Source organism: Bos grunniens, chromosome 9 (assembly GCF_055505025.1).
Source record: "Bos grunniens cultivar Pamir isolate PY7600 chromosome 9, Bosgru_T2T1.0, whole genome shotgun sequence".
NCBI classification, from domain to species: domain Eukaryota; kingdom Metazoa; phylum Chordata; class Mammalia; order Artiodactyla; family Bovidae; genus Bos; species Bos grunniens.
The window spans coordinates 61775633-61802250 of NC_141173.1; the positions used below are offsets into that span (position 1 = coordinate 61775633).

At 39.1% G+C, this 26618-nt stretch overlaps 1 protein-coding gene across 2 annotated transcripts; it reads left to right on the forward strand.

The window, feature by feature from the left end:
• The first annotated feature begins 43 nt into the window (after positions 1–43).
• Positions 44–26618, forward strand: UBE2J1 (ubiquitin conjugating enzyme E2 J1). 2 transcript variants are annotated; one of them, XM_086317761.1, is made up of 8 exons: positions 44–159; positions 9103–9176; positions 11055–11186; positions 13381–13465; positions 13742–13847; positions 16161–16290; positions 17524–17643; positions 23758–26618. In XM_086317761.1, exons 1-8 carry the CDS (start codon positions 129–131, stop codon positions 24034–24036), a joined length of 957 nt encoding a protein of 318 aa, XP_086173887.1. In that variant the 5' UTR covers positions 44–128; the 3' UTR covers positions 24037–26618. The 2 variants fall into 2 exon arrangements, with proteins under 2 accessions (XP_086173887.1, XP_086173888.1); XM_086317762.1 differs by lacking the exon at positions 23758–26618 and adding an exon at positions 19374–21862.

Here is a 26618-nt window from a genome sequence, read left to right on the forward strand (position 1 = left end):
GCCACCGCTGAGGCTCCTCGGCCAGACCCGGTCGGCCCGAACCGAGTTGAGTCGCGGGAGGCGGCGGCGCGGAGAGGCGGTGACGGCGGCGGCGGGCCGGGAGGCTGGAGCCGGGCCAGCCACCCGCCATGGAGACCCGCTACAACCTGAAGAGTCCGGGTGAGCGGGGCTGTGGGCGGGGGGCGGTGCCGCACGGTGAGCGCGATGGGGGAGTGACCCCGGACCCCGGGGACCCGCTCCACGGTCCCCTCGCGTCGGCCGCCACTCGCCGCTCCGCTCCCGGTTCCGCGCTCTACTCCAGCCCGCTGCCTGCCGGGCTGTTGCAGGCCGCGGAGCCGGGCGGCCCGGCAGGCACAAAACCTGGGGTCTCCCCTCCGCACCCCGACTGCCCTTCCCTCATTTTCGCCACGTAGAACTGGGTTATCAGCTTATCCCCGAGAACAGGTGTAATGGTGATAGCCGTGAGTAATAGAGATCAACCCCTTGCCCTACCTGCGCCTTGAACACGGTCGTTAGCTCTTTTCCGTCGCCGCCACCGGACTTTTTATATATTAGCTGTTTGACTCACTCTCATTTGAGGATTTCGTTTAAACGTCCTGTTTGCAGCCTTTGGGGGCAAATAGAATTACAGACATAAAGGAAATGTTCTAGACTAAAGCGGTTAACCAAAAAGCTAAGAAAACTAGTTGAGCCATGCACTTTAGAACTAACCATGATTTTAGCCATACTGCTATGATGTATGTATGTCTCTGTTCAGGCATAGAAACTTCTCTTCCTGTCTTTAATACCCCTGCTTCATTCACAGAAGCAGCCAAACACTAGCCTCAAATACTTTTCTGGTGTATAATAAAGAAGCGGGCTTCCCTGATGGCTCAGCGATAAAGAATCTGCCTGCCAGTGCAGGAGACGCGGGTTGGATTCTGGTCCGAAAGATCCCCTGGAGGAGGAAATGGCAACCCACTCCAGTATTCTTGCCTGGAGAATCCCGTGGACAGAGGAGCCTGGCGGGCTACAGTCCATGGGGTCGCGAAAGAGTCAGAAACGACTTAGCGACTTAACAACAAAATAAAGAAGCACGACAAGTAAGCAGCTCTCAGATTAAGATAGGCTTGAAACCTTTGGATTCTGTAAGTGGTATTGGATTTGTACCTTGATAAATTTGTTCAGAGGGAGAAACTCCACACTTTAGGTCTAAATAATCCTAATAAAGGATTTTAGTTTAGTGATGGTTTGGCCAACCTTTATTGGTTCTTTTTTTTTTTTCTACCAAAGAAGCAACTTCTCAGTAAGAATCACCAAGATTAGCATGCTGTTGGAGAGAGTACTGTGAATCTTGGATTTTTTTAATGACTTAAAAACGTAACAAAGACTGAAGAAAAGCCTGAGGATACTGATTGAACAGAGCTTTGTTAACTTGAGTTCTGTCAGGCTAAGAAACGTTCTCCGGTAACCAAGAATCAGTCATAACGTTTGGGGGAGCCATAGACTTAAAAAAAAAAAAATCCACGGAAGGCTTTGAACTCTAGAAGAAATATGTTTATAGGATTCAATTTCAGTGGATTCACCACCCCTGCTATGCTCAACCCATCTCCTACGCCAGGGGGAATAAAGGGAGATGAAAGAGAAAGAGGGAAAGAAAAGCATAATTTTAAGATTAGATGGTGGAATGTTTAGAATGTGGAAATTGTGCTAGATTTTAATAACAATATGTGGGTAAAACGTAGGGTGACTGGTCCCATGATACCAAGTTCCTTGAGACAGCTGAGGTATTTAGTGGAATGTCCAGAGAATAATGAAAATGAGTAATAGTGCAATTTGGAATGGAGTGTTGGTGGGTCCCAAGAGATTGTTGTCAGAGGACTTTGCTGAATTTTGATAGGTTATTGTACCCGAGACTGTGATAAGCTTTTAAAATTCTTCAGAATTTTTATTCTGTTTCTACACTGTATGACCTACTGTAAGGAAGGTACTGGTTGAGCTTTCTTTGGTAGACATGCTTCTAGCCGTATAATAAATTGCTTCGTCTTTTCAGTTTCATTTCCTCAGAGGTAGTGCTGTTGTTCTAAAAAGGAGGTTTTTTTTTAAACTTTTTTTTTTTTAATTCTACAGATCATTTGGTATTCATAGAAAAAGTGAATTAGCCGAAATATGGAACTTACTGAAAGTGCGGGAAGCATAGTGAAAATGTTTTCTTTGTTTTTTTCTGTCTTGTAATACTTTTTAAGGTAATGCATGCATGAAAGGAAGTGGTTAAAAACGCTGCACAATGTAAGAGCTATAACCCTTTTTCTATCTGACGTGTAATTGTCTTAGAGGTATGGATGGAACAATTAAGACAATACAAATAACTGGTTAAAGGCCAGTTTGTTAGCATATGGATAGTAAATTTGTTCATTTTATAGATGAAACAATGTATTTTTAATGATTTTTCTAGAATGGACCTGTGATAATGGGCAGAACTCTATGTGAGGACACCTCTTGAGCCTCTGACTACCCTGTCAGTAGGTGCTTCTGGATCAGGCACCCTGCTCTCTCTTTTGGGTCTGTTCTGGTCTAAGTATCAGGGTCTCAGAGTACAAAGTAAGGGGACATAATGTGTAAAGAACTTCCTGTGGCCAGATTTCTTCAGAAGGGCCCAATCTGCTCGTTAGCAGATGGTTGGCATATAAGAAATTGGTGCAAAGGCACCGATTACCTCCATCAGAAATATAGGAGTTACTCTATCTGTGGGCTTCCCTGGTAACTCAGTGGTAAAGAATCTGCCTGCAGTGCAGGAGCTACAGGAGACACGGGTTCCATCCCTAGGTCAGGAAGTTCCCCTGGAGGAGGGCGTGGCAACCCACTCCAATATTCTTGCCTGGAGAATCTCGTGGACAGAGGAGCCTGGCGGGTTACAGTCCATGGGGTCACAAAGAGTTGGATACGACTGAAGTGACCGAGCACACACGTACTCTGTCCATACCCAAGATACCTACTGCCCCTTCACGCTAATCATTCTCAAGTTTTAATGTCCGATTTAAACCCTTCTCCTAGGCTATAGATACACAGAACTTACTGGTGATTTAACATCTTTACCCAGATTTCCCACAAACCAAAAAAAAAAAAAACATCTCTACAAGGTGTAAAAACCAAAAACCAGTTAGTTTTCTTTCCTCCCCTTCTTTCCTTATCCCAGGAATTGACTGCCACCCAGGAACCCATGGGAGTCATCTTTGATTTCTTGGTCTACTTTTTTACTCCACTCCCTACCCTGAAACACATACAAATACGTGCATTTCCATGTGGGCACCAATGAACAAAGTCACATATATCTAATCAATTACTGTCCATCATCACCAGATCAGTTGAAACAAAATAAAAAATTAGGTCAGTCCTCAAATTGGCAAAATTTTAATAGCTTCCTGGTGAAAGTGAAAGTTGCTCAGTTGTTTCCGACTCTTTGTGACCCCATGGACTCTACAGTTCATGGAATTCTCCAGGGCAGAATACTGGGGTGGGTAGCCGTTCCCTTCAGGGGATCTTCCCAACTCAGGGATTGAACCCAGGGCTCCTGCATTACAGGCGAATTCTTTACTAGCTGAGCCACTAGGGAAGCCCCCTCACATTAACAAAATTTTAATAGCTTCCTGGTAGCTATGGATAAAGTTCAAAGTAGACTGTTTAGCTCGGTCTAGATGGACTTCCCTGGTAGCTCAGCTGGTAAAGAATCTGCCTGCAATGCAGGAGACCCCTGTTCTATTCCTGAGTCAGGAAGTTTCCCTGGAGAAGGGATAGGCAACCCACTCTAGTATTCTTGTCTGGGGAATCCCATGGACAGAGGAGCCTAGGAGGCTACAGTCCATGGGGTCACAAAGAGTCAGACACAACTGAGCAACTAAACACAGAGGACTGAATGTGATTTGATCCGTGCCTTCCTCACCAGCCTCATCCCCTACTACTCTTATGCTCCTTTGCATTTTCACCATCTACCCATTTTGCCTGAGTGATTCTCCAGATGGAGCAGCTCTTACCTATATGCCTTGGTCCCTGTTGGAACCTCTGCTTGGAGTGCCTTCCCTTTTATTCCTGTGAAATTCCTATTAATTCTTCAATCTTCTTTAAGGTTCCGCCTTGTCCAGCTTCCATAGGCATACTAAGTAGTCTGTATAATTGTGCATCCTTGGTCAGTATTTCTGTTTTAATTGTTTTCATGTCTTTCTCTACGAGCTTTTTGAGGACAAGAAACAGTTTTAGTCATTCTTCTATCTCCATAACTCAGATATTCTTTAAATGTTTGTCGAATATATACCTTTGCAAGATCTTCGTGGGCAGAAATATCAGTCCTTAAATATTTGCTTAAGTGTCTTCACTATGGGAGCAGGAAGAGGCTCTTGGGGAGCATAACATTGGCTTCACATCCTTGATAAGCCTGTCTCCTGCATTTTACCCATGCTTTGGAGACTGATGATATCAAGATATTTATTTTCCAAGAGAATATAGATGCATGAGAGTGACCAGTAAATGATCCCCTTTTCCTGGAGCTTTGTTTCCAAAGTCCAGTGAGTTAGCTGAGCATGTGAAGAATGCTAATGGGAGGCCCTTGGAACCTAGAGATTGGATCCAGAGTGGTCATGTGGCCTCCATGAAAAGAAGAAAGCAGGAATGCATGTGCTCCCCACCTTCCTTTCCTTTGCTATCACATCTTATCTTACCATGGTTGGAGAGTTCCATTTATAACCTTGCAAAGAGTTAAGAGAGGAGCTGGAATGGGAAGTTTCCTCACTAGCCATGTGGTAGCAAGAGATGGAGTGTCAGGAGCATACTATGCTCCAGCCCTAGTTTCCAGGCAGTACTTTGAATCTTGACTATTCCATAGCAGTGATATGTCTTTTGCGGGCAGGGAGCCATGCCATTGTTGCCAACTTCATATGCTTAAGGCCTGCATTTGAACCAGAGAGAATCATCGAAGGACCTTAAATCCCAGTCCATTTCTGACCTGGGGAAGAGGGAGGGGTGTAAAGGAAAGGAGAATTATGTGAAGAAATTACTGACTTTCATTTGACAGATATAAACATTGCAGCAGAATGAGATTGGGAGACTTTTCAAGTATTTAGAGCTACAAAATGTCAGAGCCAATTTTAATGCAGCTCTAATTCCAGAGTCCATGTTCTTTTTCACGAAAGTGTTCATAGTATATGTTGTTTCCGGAAAAATAGATTATAAGTACACTAGAATAGTTTTACCTTCTGTTTGACTATGTGCTTTGGCTCTCACATGGTATGTCCTCATGTTGGCCCATGAACTAATAAAATCAACTTGTTTAGTGAAACCATGCACCTCATATTAAGAATTGAACTCACATGGCCAGGATTTGAACTCAGCCAGAACCCACAGTCCTCCAACTGGGATCACACATCTGGTTTCCGCATGTAATGAAGCTCAGGTTCTTGACGTCTCATCGCAGAAAGAATTCCGTAAGAGACAAAGTGATAGGTAAGAAGTGGATTTAGAGAGAAACACACTACAGACAGAGTGTAGGCCATCACAGAAGGTGAGAAGTGCCTGGAAATATGATGTGGTTAGCTTTGATGGGATGGGTAATTCCATAGGCTAATGAGTGGGAGGACTGTAATAGCTGTTTGGGGGAAGGGGGCGGGGATTTTTTGGAATTGGGCCACTGCCCACTTTTTGGTGGAGGAACTGCCTTGGAACTGTCACGGTGCCTGTTGGTGTGTCCTTTAGCGTGCTCAAGTGTTAGGAAGAGCATAAACATACGCTGAGGCTCAAGGTCTAGTGGAAGTCCACTTGTCTGCCATCTTGGACCCATTTGGTTCTAATCAGTTTCAGTTGCTGATGGGCCTTGGGCCGTGTCATTCTTCCAGAGGTTGTGCCCCGCCCCTTTCCCTCTTGTTTCAGTTGAGCCAATGATTGATTGTTCCTTTAAATTCTTTCTTGCAGCAGTTTCGACCCTTCCATACATCTCTCATAATATCCATTGGATGTTTATTTTCTTCTCTCCTAATAAACTGAGTGAGGAAGAGGCAGAGAAAAATGTGATAAGGTTATGGAATGAATAAAATCTGACCTCGTCAGTTTATGCAGCCAGCTGATGAGAAATAAAGAAAAAACAGTTTCCTTGGCATCTTTGATTGCTGACAGCAATCATGTTAAACAACTTTCATGACTTTATTTATATCTGATAATATTAACTTAATTATATTTTTACATGGCTCTAAACCAAGGGTTTTCAATTCTTTTTCTCTGGGCCTCTTAGAAATAGGTGGAAGAGGGTAGATAGCTTAGAGGTCCTTCCATGCTAGCCTGCTGTTATCTGTTTTACATATTGAGGTTCTCCTTAAACCTTTCTTTGAACAAAGGATTTTATCTCATCAAATAAATCTGAAAACCACTGCTTTTAATCAGATCCTTGGAGAGAGTTTTGTTGGGGGAAGATACATTCATTTCAGCTAATATATGAGTGTTTACTGTGTGCTAAGTCCTGAGGAGACTTCAGTGAAGTAGATGTTGTTATTGAGCACGAAAGACAGGTGTTAATCACCAGTGAGAGGTGAACTTTATAAAAGAGAAATCATAGAGTGTTGTTAGGACTTAATGCAAGGGGATTCAACGTCTCCAGAGCGGTGGTTTCCAAACCTGATTGACCACTAGAAATAACTCGGAGAGCATTCCTGGCGTCCACTCTCCTCCCAGGAGTCCTCAGGGACTTTTATGTGTCCCGATAGGAATCTCTAGTCACTCCTCTGAGAGTGGACAAAGGAAGGTATCAAGGAGACCCTTCTGAGTAAATTTCTTAAAGGTCTGCTGCTAAGCTGCTAAGTCACTTCAGTCGTGTCCCACTCTGTGTGATCCCACAGACGGCAGCCCACCAGGCTCCGCTGTCCCTGGGATTCTCCAGGCAAGAACACTGGAGTGGGTTGCCATTTCCTTCTCCAGTGCATGAAAGTGAAAAGTGAAAGTGAAGTCACCCAGTCGTGTCCGGCTCTTAGCGACCCCATGGACTGCAGCCTACCAGGCTCCTCCGTCCATGGGATTTTCCGGGCAAGAGTACTGGAGTGGGGTGCCATTGCCTTAGTGAGAGCCAGACTCGATGAAGTGGGGGATGGGAGGAGGAGCAGCGCTGCAGGCTGAGGAACTGGTGCGGAAGGAAGGTCTGAAGTAGAAGGTAGAGTGTGTGCAAAGAACTGAACAAAGCTGAGTGACTAGAACTCGGGGGTGGAGGGTGGGGAGAAATATGTGCATGTTTCTAATAAAACATTTATTGTATTATTTGCATTGACTCCTCCCCCCCCAGACTATAAGCTCCTTGATAACAGAAACTGTATTTTAGTTTACTTGTAGCTATAGCATCTGCTCTGCAGAGTCAGACACCACTGAAGCAACTTAGCACACATAGCATCTAGTATGAGCTTAGTGAATATTTACTGATCAGATGAACAAATTCTCTGCCTATAGGGCTTAGTTCAGAGTAGGAGATGGAAAAGAATATTAATAGTTATGGAATAGGATAGTGACTTAAGAATATTTTTTCCAGCTTAGGAACCCTTGATTAAAATGAAATTTTTTGCAAAAGTCCTGATACATAAGGAACTGCTTGGTTGTTTATGTGTGAGTTGCTTCTCAGGTAACCTCTCCCCATAGCGTGCCTATCTGTGCCACTGCACATTTACTTTTTTTGTTTCCTTTGCTTATTATACCTAGCTGGGTAATTCCTACTGTCTTTCTTTCAGATCTCAGCACCTGACCCCTTTTCTCTTCTGTCTGCTCTCAGGTTAGGTGCCCACCTGGTGCATACCTCTCTCATAGCACGTGTTAAACTGTGTTAGTTTGTTCTCAAGCAGAGTTTCAGAGAGCCTTCAGCTATCTGGTGTTTCTCTGGCTTTGCTATCCTGTATCCTACACCAGTATCCTGACTTTCTTTTTTAGCATCTAAAGCTTGAGGTGAGGGGGCTGGGATCAAAGGATTGACCTTTATGAACCAATAGGATAGGAAAGAGGGTACAGATACACATAGGACTCTAAACTGTCGTAGGCTGCTCACGTTGTTTATCATGGGGATAAAGTCTGTGCCATTAACTGAAAGAGGTGGAAGAGAAGAGAGTGAATAGGTGTGAAATAGTCTTGGGGCACTAGTTGGAAGGTGTTGGGTGGGGTTTACTGGAGAAATAGAACATTGTGTGGCATTGGATGAGGCACTCCATGTCCCAGCCGAGGTTGTTAATAATACCTCTATAATAGCATCAGTGGGCCTGTCTCTGTGACTTTTTAAACCCTGTTCAGTAATGCTTAGCTGTTTGGGTATAGACTCCAAATTAGAAGATGGTTGGGTTGGCTCAGTTAGAATTGAATTTATTAGGGGAGTATGAAAGGGGAACGTCTAAGAGCCAAGAGCATGGATAGAGAGAGAAGTGAGTATAGGTGTAGGTGGCGTTAAGAAAGTTGTGGGGTCAGTGGATTGGAGGTTTTAATTTAGCAAAGAAATCATTTCAAACAGGAATTCATTTAGGGCTATGGAGATTCGGTGACGTCAGGACAGTGCCATTAAGTCAAAGAAGATACTGAGTGGAAAGTCCTGAGGTTGAGGATTTTAGGGCGTTTACTGTTCATGAGCATGAGTGCCAGAGGCCATGTTTCTTGTCAGTGGAGATCTTTTAACGAGGTACAGTTGGACTGCCTGTGTTGAAATCCTAGTTCTGTCATCTACCAGCTGTGTAACCTTGGACATGTGTAATCTCTCCATGTCTCAGTTTCTTCATCTGGAAAATGGGGATAAAAACAGCACCTATCTCAGCTGTTTTGAGGATTACATGAGTTAATATTTGAGTGCTACCTAATAAGGAGTGTATATAAGTACTTACTAGAGAAAAATAGTGTCTCTTTGAAACTTCCCTATATATTTAATTTAATATGTAACTCTTCTAGTGCCTAGCTGCCTTTTCTTCCCCCATTATTACTATTATCACATAATTAAATCATATGCTGTATTGAATAAGTCCTCTGCACGTTTTTTGTTGAAGTAGGAACTTATTCATTAGGTCTGTAAATCTGCTAATCACATGGAAAAAGTTTATTTGAAATGTCTCTATCTTGTGAATTTTGTTTTAGCTGTTAAACGTTTGATGAAAGAAGCAGCAGAATTGAAAGATCCCACAGATCATTACCATGCACAGCCTTTAGAGGTTAGTTTCTATCTCTGTCTTCTGGGTTTCTTAAAATTATTTTTTCACTGCATTGAATCATTATAAATGTGTTTGGTATGCTTTATTGATATATTTTATTCCCTATATTTTATGAGTATTTTTTTAAACCATTAAAAATTGAAGTACAGTTATTTACAATGTTGTGTTAGTTTAAGGTATACACTGAGTGTTTCTGTTAGCCATTCAGAATCAGATGTTTAGAAGAAGCAGATTTCTGGTCTCTATGAAATGGGTCTCAGGGGCTTTCCTGTTGGTCCAGTGGGTAAGACTCCAATCTTCCACGGCAGGAGTTCAATCCCTCATTGGGGAACTAAGATCCCCCATGCACAGCTCAGCTAAGAAAAGGGGGCAGGGCCTCAGATACTAAATTAGTTTAGATATGAGGGAGGAAAAGTGGAAAGAACTCCAGACTCTGTATTTGGGAGACGCAGCCCCTTGAGGGGTCTCTGCAGCTAGTTTGGGCTTTTTGTACAAACATCTCTACCTCTTCCTCAGTCTTCCAGTCTGTGAAAGGAGGGCATTTAAATGTGCCCAGTATCATTTTCATGGTAATGGTGAGACTAAAATGTAATAATGTTCGTGCAAGTATTTTGCAAACTATGAAGTACTTGGTAACCGATGATATTAACATATAATGTTAACAGCCTATGAGTTAACTGCTGCTGCTGCTGCTAAGTCACTTCAGTCGTGTCCAACTCTGTGTGACCCCACAGACAGCAGCCCACCAGGCTCCCCATCCCTGGGATTCTCCAGGCAAGAACACTGGAGTGGGTTGCCATTTCCTTTTCCAATGCATGAAAGTGAAAAGTGAAAGTGAAGTCGCTCAGTCGTGTCCAGTGTCCGACTCTTCGCGACCCCATGGACTGAGTTAACTGACCACTTACTAATAAGCTTTTCAGCATCTATGAGGGATAAATTTGGAAAGTTTGCTAAAATAATCCAAATTTATAGTAAATTATTTGATTATATAAATAATAATTTTCACTAATTGGGATTCAGGGGTTATTTATCAGTTTAATTAAGTCTATAATATTTTTAGATCAAATAATAATTTAATAAAAGTAAATTTTTAATAAAAATAATTTAATTAAGCAAATCCACATCCAAAAAATGATAAAGCATGAACTCAAATATATTTTTAGACATACAAGAGCACAGATTTTCTTCCTTATATTCCTTTCAGAGAAATTTAGTTGACAATAAACCACACCAAAATAATGCAAAAACTGAATGAAACATACAAAGGAAGATTGAAATTCCAGTAAACCCGGGAGACATTCAAGTGAAGAATTTTGGAATGTGTCAAGCAGTTAGTCCATATTAAAACTTCAGGGTCCAGAAGATATTTTTCAGAAAAAATAAATGGAGCTAATGTAATAAGAAGTATGTAAATCTATAATCTTATTTATGAACATGTAATGGTGCTCGGGGGGCTTCCCTGGTGACTCAGTGGCAAGGAATCCGCCTGCCAATACAGGAGACATGAGTTTGATCCCTGAGTCAGGAAGATCCCCTAGAGAAGGAAATGGCACCCCACTCCAGTTTTCTTGCCTGGAGAATCCCATGGACAGTCCATGGGGTCGCAAAAGAGTTGGACAAGACTTAGCGACTAAACAACAGCAACGAAAACGGTGCTCTTGTGTTTTAAAATGCGTTAAAAAAATATTTTAGCTCTTATGTGACATGAAAGCTAGATTAAATAGCTTTTACTTATAACTTTTATACTTGAGACATTGTGCGTTAGAATAGTATAAAATGTTAATTTTTCTCACCCAGTAATGTTTCTAATACTCACTGGTAGAAACAATCCAACTTTTCGATGTTCTTGATCGCTTGGTGCTTATTGTTTTTGTTCAGGATAATCTTTTTGAATGGCACTTCACAGTTAGAGGGCCCCCAGATTCTGATTTTGATGGAGGAGTTTATCATGGACGAATAGTACTGCCACCAGAGTATCCCATGAAACCACCAAGCATTATTCTCCTAACGGTAAGAATTCTTGGCTTTTTGGAATGCTTCCTGGCGGCTGTAAAGTGTAGTGTGCATATTCCTTTTCATTAAGAAATAAAGTAGATCGTTATTATTATAACTTTGCTTTTGGAGACCAGACCTTGGACTATATTTTTTCTGGAAAAAAATTCCTAGGAAGTTGAAGCATCTGAGAAGTACTTGTGAAGCTCATTGCCATAGTGTGGTTGTTAGGATTCAGTGAATTAGTGGACACAAAGTGCTTCGCTCAGTGTCTGGCACGTGATAAGTACTCAGTAGAGGATAGTTACTGTTGTTGTACTTCTTAATCCCATTATCTCCTTCAGCTTTTCACTTTATGCTTTGTCCTTCATTTTCCTCATCTTTTTTTTTTTTAACAGTTTCCTCGTCTTCACATGCAGCTCTTAGCATAAGAACTGATGTAGAGTCCTCAATAAATGTTAGCTATGTTATTACTGTTTATATCTTAGAATTTCTCTCCATCTTCACATATTTTATATCCATGTAAAGGAAAGCTATACATCCAGGTTTCTCTTATCTTTCCTGGGACCTTGTTCCATCAGTAAATTCCTCTCTTAATTGTTAAAGCTTTCCTTCCTTCATTTCCTTTCATTTATGTGTGTTTGATTATCCTCTAACTTGAAAGAAGCAAAAATGAAACAAAAACCTTCCCATGTCTCTGCTACGACTTTAAGCTGTAGCCTTTTTTTCTCTTTGTAACCTTCAAAACATGCTAACTCTATAGTGTCATCTCTTGTATTCTGGTTCCCACACATAGCACTCTGTTGAAACATGCTTACTACGCCAGTCTCAAGAGAGCAGCTTGAGAAATCACACCATCTCTTCTCGGTCTTCATACTTTTCCATCTAAGTTAAACTTCTGATACACATGGAGTAGCAAATGGTGAAAGAAAAAATTGTCATCATTACCAAATTAATGTTTTTCCCTATGGTGTTTGTTTATAGTGGAAAGAGCATTCGTTTTAGAGCCAATAGACCTGAATTCTGGCCAGTGCCGTGTCTGTCATGTCAAGGGCAGGTTACATAATCTCTTTGAAATTCATTTTTCTCGGTTGTCAAAAGGAATGTATATGAAGAATATAATCATACTGTCAGGTTCCTGATACATGGAAGCTGCTTAATAAATATTAGGTGATATTGAGAATTAGTCATGCTGGCAATAGGTTTGGAGCAAGAGGCCTGGAGGGGCCCTACTGTGTTAGGAGTCTCTTCTTTCGGTTGCTAGATGGTAGGGAGAGCCAGCTGGTCTGAAGGAAGAGCTGGTACGTGGTGAAACTGGTGGAGGGTATTTGACGCCACAGCTATTCATCGATGATATCATCATGTATGCTGATGTTCAGTATTTGCTCTTTCTGATTCACTTCCTCTCTTTTGAAAAATCTTCTCCAGCTTTCATTTGACAAATATTTATTAAACTCGTGTCATATACCCTGTGTGTGTAGCAGAGAGTAAGTCAAAACTCTACCTACTTGGAACTTGTATTCTAACTTCATGCCTCTTCTTCCTCTCCTTCTCCCGAGTATGGCTATTCTATAAGTTCAGACTATAACTGTTTTCTCTAATTTCTATGAAATGGTTTCATTGATTACCTCTGTGAAAGTCAAGTATCAGAAATGCATTATCTTCTTCTGCCATCAGCACGTCTGTATTTCTGCCTGCCTGCTGGACACATCAGTAGCTCTTCCACCAAGACAAAACTGAAATCATTCTCATCTTTCACTTCTGTGTTCCTGTATGGAATTGCATCGTCCTTCTGAGAGGCACTCCCGCCTCAGAGCCTTCCTCCCCAGGATCTAGTTAGGTGACAGCCAGTCCTTAGATTTTACCCTAGCCTTTGTATGTCTTCTCTTTTAGCTCCTTCCCAGAGCCTAGCACCATACTAGGACGTCATTATATGTCAGTTACTGAGATGTCAGTTGTGGAACTCAGTTTCAAAATGTGCTATGACGGCTTCTAAAAACAGCTTTTATTATTCATTCAGAATCTAACAAATATTTGTGGGGTATCTATAAGAAGACAAAAGTCTGTATCCCCTTACAGATCCCATCCTTTAAAAATTCTCTAAAAATTATCTTTAAAAAGTTATTTATATGTAAAATATATTTATGCTTATAAAGTATAAAACATTACACACACACATACATAATTTTTTAAATGCCTTATTTATTCCTAGGCTAATGGACGATTTGAAGTAGGCAAGAAGATCTGTTTGAGCATCTCAGGACATCATCCTGAAACTTGGCAGCCTTCATGGAGCAGTGAGTATTTACAGTGAACACAAGTCTTGCAAAACTTGAGTCAATTCATAATAATAAAATATAATACTCTCTCGAGATTGAAGCTGTTTTGGATAAATAATTTTATATTATTGAATAAATAATAAAAATGCTTTTTGCTATTGGGGTTTTTGCATCATTTTAATACAGTCCCCTACTTGTGTCTCTTTAGTAAAACTCTGAGGTTTTTTTTTCTTTCAGAGTAGTCTGAGTTCCTTTTGCAAAGCAACTTAGATTGATGTTTACTTTTTATTTCAGTAAGAACAGCTTTATTAGCCATCATTGGGTTTATGCCAACAAAAGGAGAGGGAGCCATAGGTTCTCTAGATTATACACCTGAGGAAAGAAGAGCCCTTGCCAAAAAGTAAGTTTTGCCTTTCCTTGTTTGTTAAAATGTGAATACCATTCTAGATAATGGCCGTTAGCAGATAAGCTCTTTCTCTTTGTGTGACCTACCTTGGCGCTACAGATCTAGTCTTAGTTTTGCTGTCTTAGAAATTTAGTTGTATTAATTTCCCCAGGAGTGATCAGACTCTAAAGAATTTATTTCATGCTATCTAGCTTTAAAAAGTAGTTGGTAATACCAGCCTACAGTGCATGGTATCTTCTAGAAGACAGTACTGGTCATTTATCTCCACGTGAGCAGTGTTACAGGTAGAGAAGAGCCGGAGTAATGATACGTATGTTGCTTTCCGTGAAAATTTTAAAAACCTTTTTGAAGGCAGGGAGGAAACCCACTTTATCATCTTTGTATCTGTAGCATCTGTCTCATAGCAAGTGCTCAACAAGTGATCTGGAATAAAGCAAAGGATATTTTCTTTATCAAATTGTAGTTTCCCAGCAGTTTTGCCTTCTAGGTTTTTTCAGGTACATTCTGTCTGTATAACCCAGTAGATTCAGAGTAGCCTCTCCTTGGAGTAGTGTGGAGACCAATTCTTGAGTTTGACCATTGTCCTGTTCTGAACTTTGCTGCCTACCACCCTTCAGATCTATTATGTTTAATTAAATGATAGTATATCTTACCCTAGCATGGCTTCCCTGGTGGCTCAGTGGTAAAGAATCCGCCAGCAGTGCAGGAGACACTGGTTTGATCCCTGGGTTCTATCCCTCAGGAAGATTTGATAGACTCCCTGTTTTATCAGCAACTTTTCTTTTAAGCCTTATTCCCAAGTTCAGAATATACCTTGTAGCTACTATTCACAGACTATAGTATGTACTTTGAATACATAGCATTTGTTTTGATTTCCTTGGTTGACTTTCTAAATTGATTCTTGTATCCAGCTCATTTCATGTACAACAAAGTTAAAAAAAAATTAGGCTTTTTTTGTTTAGACTTCTCACTGTATATAGTCTAGGTTCTTAGTCTGTGATATAGGCTTTCTAAAACATGATTTTGCATTCAACCATGGTAGCATACTGTCCTTATGGATAAACTAATGTATTAAAAATAAATTTTCTCCCTTAAACTTCATCTGACTTCTCAGTTAAAAAATGAACACATTTTGGGACATCACTGGCAGTCCCCTGGTTAAGATGCCACACTTCCACTGCAGGGGGCGAGGGTTCTTTGCCTGGTCAGGGAACTAAGATCCCACATGCTGCTCAGCATGACCAAAAAATAGAGGGGAAAAAAAAAGTGCACACACTTTAAGATAAATAATTTGGCTACAACTGATTCTCAAAAGGATATGGACAGCAAGGCTACTTTTGCTGAAACAAAAAGTATTCATCAGTAAGTACTAAATTAGTACAGCTTTTACATGTGTTTTGTTTACATGAAATTATAAATAGTATGTTCTTTATAATGTAATAGTATGTTCCTCAAGATGTAAGAGTTTTATTATGTTGAACTAGAAGTATGACAAAATAGTTTTTGTAAAAGTTTAGTGATGTAACTGTATATTATACAGATTTACTTCTAGTCATACAAAAAAAGAAAATGGAAGCATAGAAAATCAAATTAATATTAGGAAATAGTCTAGTTAACAGACTTATTTTGAGCTTCTATTTGTTATAATGAATGATGAATTTCATTGTCTGGATTTTCCATGAATTGTCTTTTATCTTTCAAATTGTACCGCTATTTAGATGAGTAGAGTTGTTGGGTTTTTCCCCTGGAAATATCTGTAAATAGTATTCAATTTTTTAAATTTTTTATTGGCCACACCAAAAGAATATGGGATCTTAATTCCCCGACCAGAGATCAAACCCACGCCTATGGCAATGAAAGCACTGTCTTAACCATTGGACTGCCAGGGAATTCCCAATTTGAGCTTTATAATGGACTTTTTACACAGACTTAATATAGGCTTGTTGTGTGTGAACTTAAGGACAGTGTAGTTAAGCAATTTGTATGCTGTCTTATAGATCTAAAACTTTTCTTTTAAAGAGGTAGTATATTGGGAAAAAATGAAATCTAAACCCTGATTTTTTTTTTTTAAATTTCAGATAGTTAAAGTTGAGGAATAATTGACATGGATTTTTTTTTTAAAAAAAAAATCTAACGTGTATTTGTTTGGACTATAATTATTGCCCAAATTATCTAATTTACCTGTAGGAATGTGATATGGAGTTGTCCAGTGTTCTTTTAAATTTAATCACTCAGTATTTGAGTATCTTAGATAGATCAACTTTTGAGTATCTGATTTATATCCATCAAAAAATTACTTCCTACCAGATCACAAGATTTCTGTTGTGAGGGATGTGGCTTTGCCATGAAGGATATCCTGTTGCCTTTAAAATCTGGAAGCGATTCAAGCCAGGCTGACCAAGAAGCCAAGGAACTGGCTAGACAAATCAGTTTTAAGGTATTCTAAATTTGTAAATAAATTCTAACTATGAAACCCTTTTGTTGCCTAGCCAAATTTTGGATAAAGCAGTACAGTTCCATTGCACTGAGATCTTTACAAATTATTTTCCTTATTGTAAAACTAATATATTTTCAGAAGCAGTATTATAGCATAGTAATAGTTAAAAGCTTGGACTCTGGTATACTCTACCAGGGGTCAAATCTCAGCTTTGCTGCTTATTAGTAGTAGGACATGAGGCATATTGCTCATATTGTACCTTTTTCTCATCTGTAAATAAATAATGGTACTTGTTTGATTTTTGTAAGGATTGAGTTGATTCTCACTTTAGAACTGTCTGGTGCATAATAAATTTTAACTATTATTATAGAAACTATAGATAAGCAATAAGGGGAAAATAACAATCATGCATAATCCCATCCCCACGCAATAGCTGCTATTAATATTCTGACGTATCTCTCATATCCTTTTGCTCTGCGTATGTTTTGCGCAAACATTTAATTACTTCTGGAATTTAATTAGCTCCATCAAAAACGTCAGCCTGCATTAAGCAGCGCTGCCTCCTCCCTTGTCTCACCTTTCTACATTCTTATACCCTTCCATGTCCAGGTCTTGGGAGAAACTTTTCCTTCTGTTCTATTGTGGTGCCTGAGAGAGGAGGTGCTTAATAAGTGTTGGTTATTTTCTTCCTTCTGAGGATTCCCGTTGTACTTAACATTACTTCTCTGAAAATCTTAGGGCCAAATGTCTCTTGTACATCAGAATTTCAGATTTTAGAAAATATTAAACTTGCACTAACATGCACAGTGGGATCTGGGGTAGCTCCTGATAATCAAGTCTATTAATATCTCATCAGCAAACCTGGGAATATTTACACTAATGTGAAAATACATACACTGTTAACAACCTCACATGTCAGATTATGCCTAAAAATTACAAAAACTTTAGTTTTTAGAGCTTTTAGAAGTGGACCGTGAACCATGAGTATTAGTTTTGTCCCTCACCAAGTAACAGCTCCTTGAGAACAGGTGCTGTCTATTCCTCCTCCTAAATTACCAGCACAGTGTTGGACACCATGCGTGTTCAGAGGTTACCTGATAAATAGTTGATATTAAAGTAGTAATTAAAATAAATAAATAAAAATAAATCCAAGAGAGAATTTAGTAGGTTGTGGGTTATTCTGTACATCTCCTCTTGTGACACTGCTCTTGGGTGTATCTTTTCTTTTCATAGGCAGAAGTTAATTCATCTGGAAAGACTATTGCTGAGTCGGACTTAAACCACTCTTTTTCACTAAATGATTTACAGGATGATATACCTGCAACATTCCAGGGTGCTACAGCAAGTACATCGGTATGGCTCTTATCTTTTACATCTATATCTGTACCATCATAATTATTTGCAGTAGGAAGAGAAGATCTCTAGATGAACTATCTGAATATTTTGGTCCTCCTAACAGATTCGAGACAAGCTGTCCCTCTAATGAATTATAGTATCTTAAACAAGTTATTCATGTTTTCTGACTCTTCTTTTTTGTTAAATGGAGCTGGACTAAAACAATTTTAGGTTTGTAAATAGGACCTTTCTTCTATTGATATGACTTTTCTGAAAAGTTAGTTTCACTATAGTGCTAGACTCTGAATAAAATTAAATATACATACATTGGCCACTTTCTCAGTAGGTGCTCTTCTTTGGCAGGTTTCTTAAGCTGTCTTAAGGCACTGACGCAAAGGCCTGGAGTCAGAGATTTGCCTTAGACTGTCTCTGTCCAGTAGAATAGCCACTAGCTGCATGTGGCTCTTTGAATTTATATTTACCTTATTAAAACTCAGAGGGTAAAGAGTCTGCCTGCAGTGTAGGAGACACAAGAGACTCTGGTTTGATCCCTGGGTTGAGAAGATCCCCTGGAGGAGGAAATGGCAACCCACTCCAGTATTCTTCCCTGGAGAAATCCCTGGACAGAGGAGCTTGGCAGGCTACAGTCCAAAGAGTTGCAAAGAGCCAGACACAACTGAGCAACTAAGCATTCACGCGCACGCTTTCTTGGGATCACTTCCCAAATAAACTTCTTGCTCTTATTCAGAATTAAGCTACATTAAAAATTCAGTTCCTTAGTCACACTGGCCACAATTCAAGCATTCAAAAGCCCCAAGTGGCCAGTGGCTACCGTTTTGGACAGCATAGATACAGAACATTATTGTCGTCTCAAAAAATGTTCTGTTGGACAGTGCTGCCTTGCACATAGTAAGTGTCTAATAAATAATCACTGAAGGAAAGATTCCATGGGTGCTGTGCATCTTATTAGTTGTGCCCTGACCTATTGTCTAAACATTAGTGGGTCTTGGTCATTGGAGAGACCAATTAAGAAAATGTGACTGGATTGTTGCTAAGTAATTGGGATTATAGGGGGAAAACATTGTCTTTCCTTTCTATATATGAGATGAACTGTCTTTTTGGTAACAGGTTGTTTGGTTGAGTAGACACCTCTTTCCCCCCTTCCCCAGTTTAGAGAGGATGTTAAAGGGTCAGGGAAATTGAAATAGAAGCTGGGCAAATACACATTTGCCCAGGCAAATACAAAGTGGGACTGAGTGGTCCTCTCCCATTCAAGAGACTGAGATGGGTAGAAAAAAGTAGGTTGGAGAAAGCAGGAGAGAGGGTGCTGTAAAGTAAATTCTTGGAGGGGACTGGAAAAGGAGGTATAAGAAAAAAGTGTGTGCTAAGAGATTAATTGTTTTTATGTGTTGCCCATGTAATTATATGTTATAGAGGGATATAGTGAATTAGTTTTAGTCAATATATATTTTAGCTTGAAATATTTAAAAAATATTCAGATTACTTTTCACCTTTAGAATTCTAATTGTTTTCTGTGTCATAAATAGTTTTTTTAAACAATAGAACCATCCTACTGCAGAGAGGAGAGTAGTCACCTATAAAGACAGTCTGCTAATACTTTGTGATGTATTTAAATATGTCTTTAGTCTGTTTTAAATCTGTGTCAAGTCCCCTGTTGCATATTCCAGTTATCCTTATTGCAGTTGTAATTTATTTTACAATTATTTGTTGTCTATTTCACTCCCCAGAATGTACGTTCCTTGAGGATCAGGCCTCTCCACTGCACTGTATCCCTAGTGCCTGGCATAGTGCCTTGTATATAGTAGGTCGTATTTGTTGGTTGAATAAATGAATCTGAGGATTGGCACTTTAAAAATATACTAGGAATACAGGTAAAGAAATGACAAAGTTTAGTAAATTAGATCGCACAAACAATACTTTTGTTATTACAGTAGTCTTTTCTATTTTGGTTTCTTCCTTATTTTTTCTTCCGGTTTTATTGCAATGTAATTGACATACAGCACTGTATAAATTTACAGGTGTACAGCATAATGATCTGACTTGCATATATCATGAAATGATTACCACAATAAATTTAGCAAATATCTAGTAGCTCATAGATACAAAATGAATGGAAAAAAAAATTTTTTTCTGTTGTGATGAAAACTCTGAGGATTTACTCTCAACAACTTTGATATGTAACAGCAATGTTAATTGCATTAATCATATTATACATTGCATCCTTAGGACTTATTTATCATGTAACTGGAAGTTTGTACCTTTTGACTACCTTCATCTGTTTTGCCCACCCCTCTGGTAACCACAAATCTGATCTCTTTTTCTCTGAGTTTGTTTTTGAAGTTTAATCTACCTATAAGACTATGTTAGTTCTGTGCACAACGTAGTGATTTGGTATTTCTATACATTACAAAGTGATCACCACCCATTTTGATTTTAAAGTACCTAACACAGAACTCTTCTTCACAGGTATAGGTAGGTAATTGATACCAATTCTGGTTAAAACAATAAATTGCATTTAGTTACAAGTTTATCTCTTAATTATATTTACCTACAGATTATCTCAGAGTGTGATTATATAATTTGATCACTAGGGAGGTAATTGAAACCTGGTTTTGGCTGGGGGTAGCTGCTTTACATCAGAGAAGGCGATGGCACCCCACTCCAGTACTCTTGCCTGGAAAATCCCATGGATAGGGGAGCCTGGTAGGCTGCAGTCCATGGGGTCGCTCAGTCGGACACGTGTCCGACTGAGCGACTTCACTTTCACTTTTCACTTTCATGCATTGGAGAAGGAAATGGCAACCCACTCTGCTGTTCTTGCCTGGAGAATCCCAGGGACAGGGGAGCCTGGTGGGCTGCCGTCTATGGGGTCGCACAGAGTCGGACACGACTGAAGCGACGCAGCAGCAGCAGCAGCAGCAGCAGCTGCTTTACATGCCAGTGTAATATGAATTCACTGAGATGTTATACATCAAATCCCAGATAAGCTACGTTTTTTTATCTTTGAGGGGGCGAGAGATTGCCCACAGTCTAAATACAGCAGATAACATCAGGCCATCTGTTGCTTTTTGATGCAGATTTTTTAGCTCTGTAGAAATGGGAACAATACTGATAGTCGACTTATGTTCTTCCCGTCTATCAGGTTTTTTTCTTCTTCACCAGATTAAGGTTCTGAATAAGCCATTCCACTTTGTATTAAGAAGCAAACACAAAACTCCCTTATAGATGCTAAACTATAGAAAATTTTATATGTATTACAAGAAACTTATGTGTGATTGTGACATATATATTTAAATGTAATTTAATTGGATACAAACATCACATATTTTTATGTTCCCAGAAATGATCACTTCATCTTAATGAAGGAAATAGAAACGATTATCACTTAAGTATACATTTTGTGATATGTGTTTGAACAAGTTTAGGCAAACAGCAATGATTTAAATGTTGTGTCACCAAACCTATGGTCTTTTGAAAATGGCCAAGTCCAACTTGATTCTGCATCTGCGGTTCAGTAAGAACCACCAAAACTGAGTCCAGCTGAAGTTAGTCCTTCAGCTCCAATCTAGAGTCCTCTGGGTCTACAACATTGAAGTCATACAGTTTTACCAGGATGATTGTTTAAAATAGGGAGAATTTCATAATATCACAGCACTAAGTTTTAGTCAGTAATGTATCATCCAAAAGGAATCTGATATTTAGGAACCTGTTTAAAGCAGTGTATCTACATAAATATTTCCATGAAGTACACATACTAAAATATCATCTGAAGTCATTGTTTGAGGGATTTGTTCTAAATATGTTAATCATACTAATAAAATTGTGAGAATTAGTCCTAAACAAAGTCATGACTTTTCTTTTGTTAACCTCAATCTGGAGTCTTCAAAGGGATGTATCGATAGTAATATTAGTAATGTCTAACATTTAATAAGCAATTGTGTATCCTGCGCACTTTATATTGTTATCCTGTTGAATCTTTACAACTACTGAACTGGATATTACCCTTGTACAAGAGAGGGAGCTGGAAAAAAAAAAAAAAAGAGAGGGAGCTGAGTCTTTGGTTAAATAACTTGCTTAGGGTCACACATCCATGAAGTGCTGAAGGCAGCCTAGTGATGATAAGACTACCTGTTTTAGTCCTGGTCAGGCTTGTGTTCACCACTCAAACTACTGGAAAAAAACAACACCTGTAAATAAAAGCTTTAAGATGAGTAAATCTCTAATGCTTGTTTCTGGATTGATTCTACCAACTTCCTTTTTATTTTTAAGAACCCATTTCCCTATAAGCCTTGAGTACTTTTGCTCATCAGACACTTTTGTCCTCTTGGCTGAACAGTGGGAAGAATGGGAGATTTCAAGTGCAATGGTGCTCTTGTCTTGGTTGCTGTAACTCAGTTCAACTCCATTAGTATTAAACTGCTACATGACACAGTGTGACAGTGTAAGACGTCATAAAACGCGGTCTTCGTGTGCCTGCTCTTCCGTGAGCACCTTTCTCCTGAGCCTGGAGTAGGGAAGTCCATGTTCTGCCTCTGTGTTATGGGTCACCACGTTTGAGTGCTTCCAAAGGATAGTTTTAAGAAACTCAGATTATTTACATCTTTTAATGTTGGGGTGATGTCAGACTTAAAGTGTAATGTCTTCTTTTTTCCCCTACTGTTTATAGCTGTTATCAGGACAAAGCTTATTCTCTCACCTATTTTTTTTTTTAAGTATTTGAATTATATTTTAGATTGTTTTTTCTTCTAAATAATGCAATTTTCTATAATGAAAAGTATTTAAAATCTTTTGTATTTACTCAGTCTAAAAAGTTATTCTGAATAAAACATGCATTCTTACTTATTTGAAAGAATGTGTGTTGGCTCTATTATAATCAGTATAAAGTTTTCAATACAACAGAGACTTTGGTTATTAGAGGTAGAGTTAAGTTATCTATATAAGCAAAATGAAATTCATATTTTGTAGAGCTTTCTTGTCTGTGTATGTGTGTGTGTGTTAGTTGCTTAGTCATGTCCAACTTTTTGCAACCCCATAGGCTGTAGCCCACCAGGCCCCTCCATCCATGGGATTTTCTAGGCAAGAACACTGGAGTGGGTTGCCATTTCCTTCTCCAAAAGGAACTATAGAAAGAAAGAAAATGAAGTCGCTCAGTCGTGTTTGACTCTTTGCAACCCCATGGACTGTAGCCTACCAGGCTCGTCCATCCATGGAATTTTCCAGGCAAGAGTACTGGAGTGGGTTGCCATTTCCTTCTCCATTCTTGTCTATAAACCACATTTATGACTTTGAATCACTTGTTACCACATGGTGTTTTTGCTTTGACCAAGCATTCATTGAAAGGATAGAAAGCAGTTGACACCCAGGGCTTTTTAGGGGGCACCTCCTGTGCCAAAGTAGAGGATACACTTGAGTCTCCCATACCTACCTCCACATTTTTCTCAGCACATACCCAGGGTACTCTTGACAATAGTTCATGCTTTACACTCATAAAGTAACACAGTTCAAACACACAATAAAGAGTTCTGGACTTGTGTTCAATTCAGTTGACGGGGATTGTGAGAAAGGATAAACCTGTTTTGAAAACCACATCTAACTTTTATAACAATATTACTATGTAGAACATATGGTTTGAAATTATTTCCTCTGTTCTATGATTATTGATGTAGTAAGATAACATTGGAGGAAGAACACTATTGAGGGTTGTCCTTTTTTGCCATTTAGAATATGATAAATCTTTATGTAGAAAGTGGGAATCATGTAGATTATGTAGAAAGTGCTTCTCCTCCTTGACTCCTGAAAGAAGGGAAGTACTCAGATGCTAGCAGATACTATTGGAGTTGCAGCCAGAGGAGAGTACAAAGCCATCTGTGGAGAAAGTGGATAATCTCTGTCCTTGTCTTATTTGTTGCTGGTAAATTCCTCCTCAACCTGCGAGCACTCAGAATAAGTTGTGTTGCTGGCTTATTCAGAAGGGGGAGTTACTCATCTCAGCATTCAGAGAATTCTGGTAGTTTTGCCTTACTGCTCTGTGATGTCATGCACTGTTGAATAGCCTGTATGTATACAAGTTTTCTTTGCCAGTTTCAAACTGAATTTCTTAAAATTTCGTAGTATGGAACCCAGAACCCCTCAGCAGCATCCCTTCAACAGCCTGCCCAACCCGTAGCTAAGAGTACCTCCATGAGCCCTCGACAGCGCCGGGCCCAGCAGCAGAGTCAGAGAAGGTCGTCTACTTCACCGGATGTCACCCAGGGCCAGCAGCCAAGAGACAACCACACCGATCATGGCGGATCTGCTGTCTTGATTGTCATCTTGACTTTGGCATTGGCAGCTCTTATATTCCGACGAATATATCTGGCCAATGAGTACATATTTGACTTTGAGTTATAATATTGTTTTGTGTCTTAAGAGCTGTGACCCAGCTGCTTCATTAAACATTCTGCATTGGGTATAATCTAAGAATTGTTTACAAAATAATTATTTTATATTTACCCTTCATTCCTTTTTTGATCCTTATAAATTCAGTATAAATATTTCTGGACATTCAGTGTCCTGCTTAGTTTAAGGGACTGGAAGTCAAAGTCCCTTGTCTCTCTATCCAATCTGCTCTACAGGGAAATAACTTATTTGTTGTTTTTCATGCCTCAAGCTTTTCTTCATGTAAATTTGTGATACTTTCTGTATAGCCCTTCGAAATTTTTGGATAAAAGATGGGATTTTAAGTTCCAGTGAGTATTACTAGTTACTCAATACCATTTATTGAGTACTCTGTTTCTACTTATGTAGAATGATACAGGGATAAGAGTTGAAAAGGAAAAATAAAACCCCTCAAATAGCTTGCTTAAAACATATTCATGTGAGAGATACTGGGATTGCCCATTCTATGACTGACTTTATGTCCTAAACATTCTTTGGTGAAAGTAGCTATTTTGGTCAAACATTTCTGAGGAAATGAGATTACATCTTTATTACTGGATGTTATTTGAAGAGGAAATAATGCTCTGTAACCACTTTGATATGCTGTTATCCCCTTCTCTCCAGTTCACACACAAGATTTTTTTTAAAAAAGAAGGAAAACAATCCTCCATAGATCTTTGATTTAAGGAAGGAAGGGTCCAAGCCAGGAAGTTGCTTGATTTTCTTCCAAAAGTTAAATGGGAGGGTCTTAAGATTTGAATGTTTGCTCTACTTGGACTTGTATGTCTTTTGAGTTGTATTGTATGTCTAGCTTTATAATCACTATAAATTTAATTATTTTAGGAATATGCATAATATTGAACTATTTCATGTACCATTTTAATAGAAAAGCTCAGGGCCCATGTAACAGTGAGAGAAATTAGAAAAACCTCTACTTAGAATTGCCCATCTAATCAAAGCCCAAGAGATCATTTTCAGTGCAAAAATCAATATATAACTTAGTGCTAGCTAGCTCCACAAACTCTGGTAGATAATTGAAACTATCGTCGTAAATAATGCCTGGTGAGAACATAATCACAGGAAAACATTGCCTTCAGCATGTTCAGTAGCAGCATTGAGGGCACTCTCGAGAGTATTGCTAATGAAGATTTAATTTTTAAATACAGGCAGTCCCCAACTTTCAAATAGGTTATGCTCTAAAAATGCATTTGTAAGTTATTGTTGTTTTTTTTTACAACTCAGTGCTGTAAATTGTGTTTAGGTTTTAGGCAAGATGACAAAAGTTAGTCCATAATGTATCTTGAGTACTTTGGAGAGTGATATTTATAAAGTCCTTATGTGGTTTATTATGGGCAATATAGAAACAATTTATAAAATGATTTTAAAGGCCAATTTCATTTTTATTCCTGCTCTCATAAAGCTTTGGTTCTATGAACTGTTAGACAATTTGTTTTCATTTGATAGCCCAGTTTATGTTTGTATCTAAAATAAGAACATATTGTATACCATGATATAATGCACAGTTTTCTTAAATTTTAATAAATTAGCATTTTTAAGGTCTTTACAGATTGTTACTGTTCTGTCTACAGCTGAAGTTGGTAAAGTCTAAAAGCCTAAGGACTTTATGAAGACCTCCTATGTCAGAAAAATTATAGGTTAGTATCTTACAACTTTATTGCCCTGAGAAAATACATTCTGAAGTCTTGATTTGGAGTGTAAGATATTAAGGATATTGGTTCAGTGGTCTCCTAGCAAGAGGACACTGACTCACCTGGGCAGCACCAGGTCACGTTATCACCTAAGAACATCCCCATGTCTCAGCCTATGCTGAGATAAATCGTGTGCTAGGAACAATCTCCCCTGCTTTCCCTCTGAGCCAGCCTCAATCTGTGTGATATTGTTGCATGTTTCCATGGGGTGCATGTACACTTAAAACTGATTAAGAAGAAGGCACATCATACAGTTCCTCCTCTACCTGAGTTGGCCTCTCATCCCTCACTCATCAACTGCCAGGCCAGCTTCTCCCTTTTTTTTTTTTTTTTTCTTCCTTTTTTAGCACCTGATACACATATCTGAAAGTGGCATATCTTTTGCTTCTTCCCTTTCAGCTCACATTGCTACTTAAAAATTCTTAAGTTGTCGATCTGACCCCCATCGTGAAGTTAATGAACAAAATTGGTCTTTGGAGCCATTCTTAACACTCTGATAAAGGGCCTCTTCAGAAAACCATTATTTTTAAAGCCCCGCTGCAATCCCTTATTTATAGCATAAGGCCAGGAAAAAACGTGTGCTCTGGTAGATAAATGCTTAGGACTCCTTTCCCAAATCCTAAGGTTTAGGTAACTCATGACTTTTTTTTTTTTTTTACCAACAGAGCACATACAGGGATAGTTAAAATAGCTTGCATGCTTGAAAAAAACATGTCTGTTTTGCCTGTAACTGTTTAAACCAATGAAACCTTTTAAATTTTATGTATTGTGGACTTTTATGTAGCACTTTACATTTTCATGCTGCTTATAGTTTAATTCTACTGAAATAAATGAATTTCATCAAAA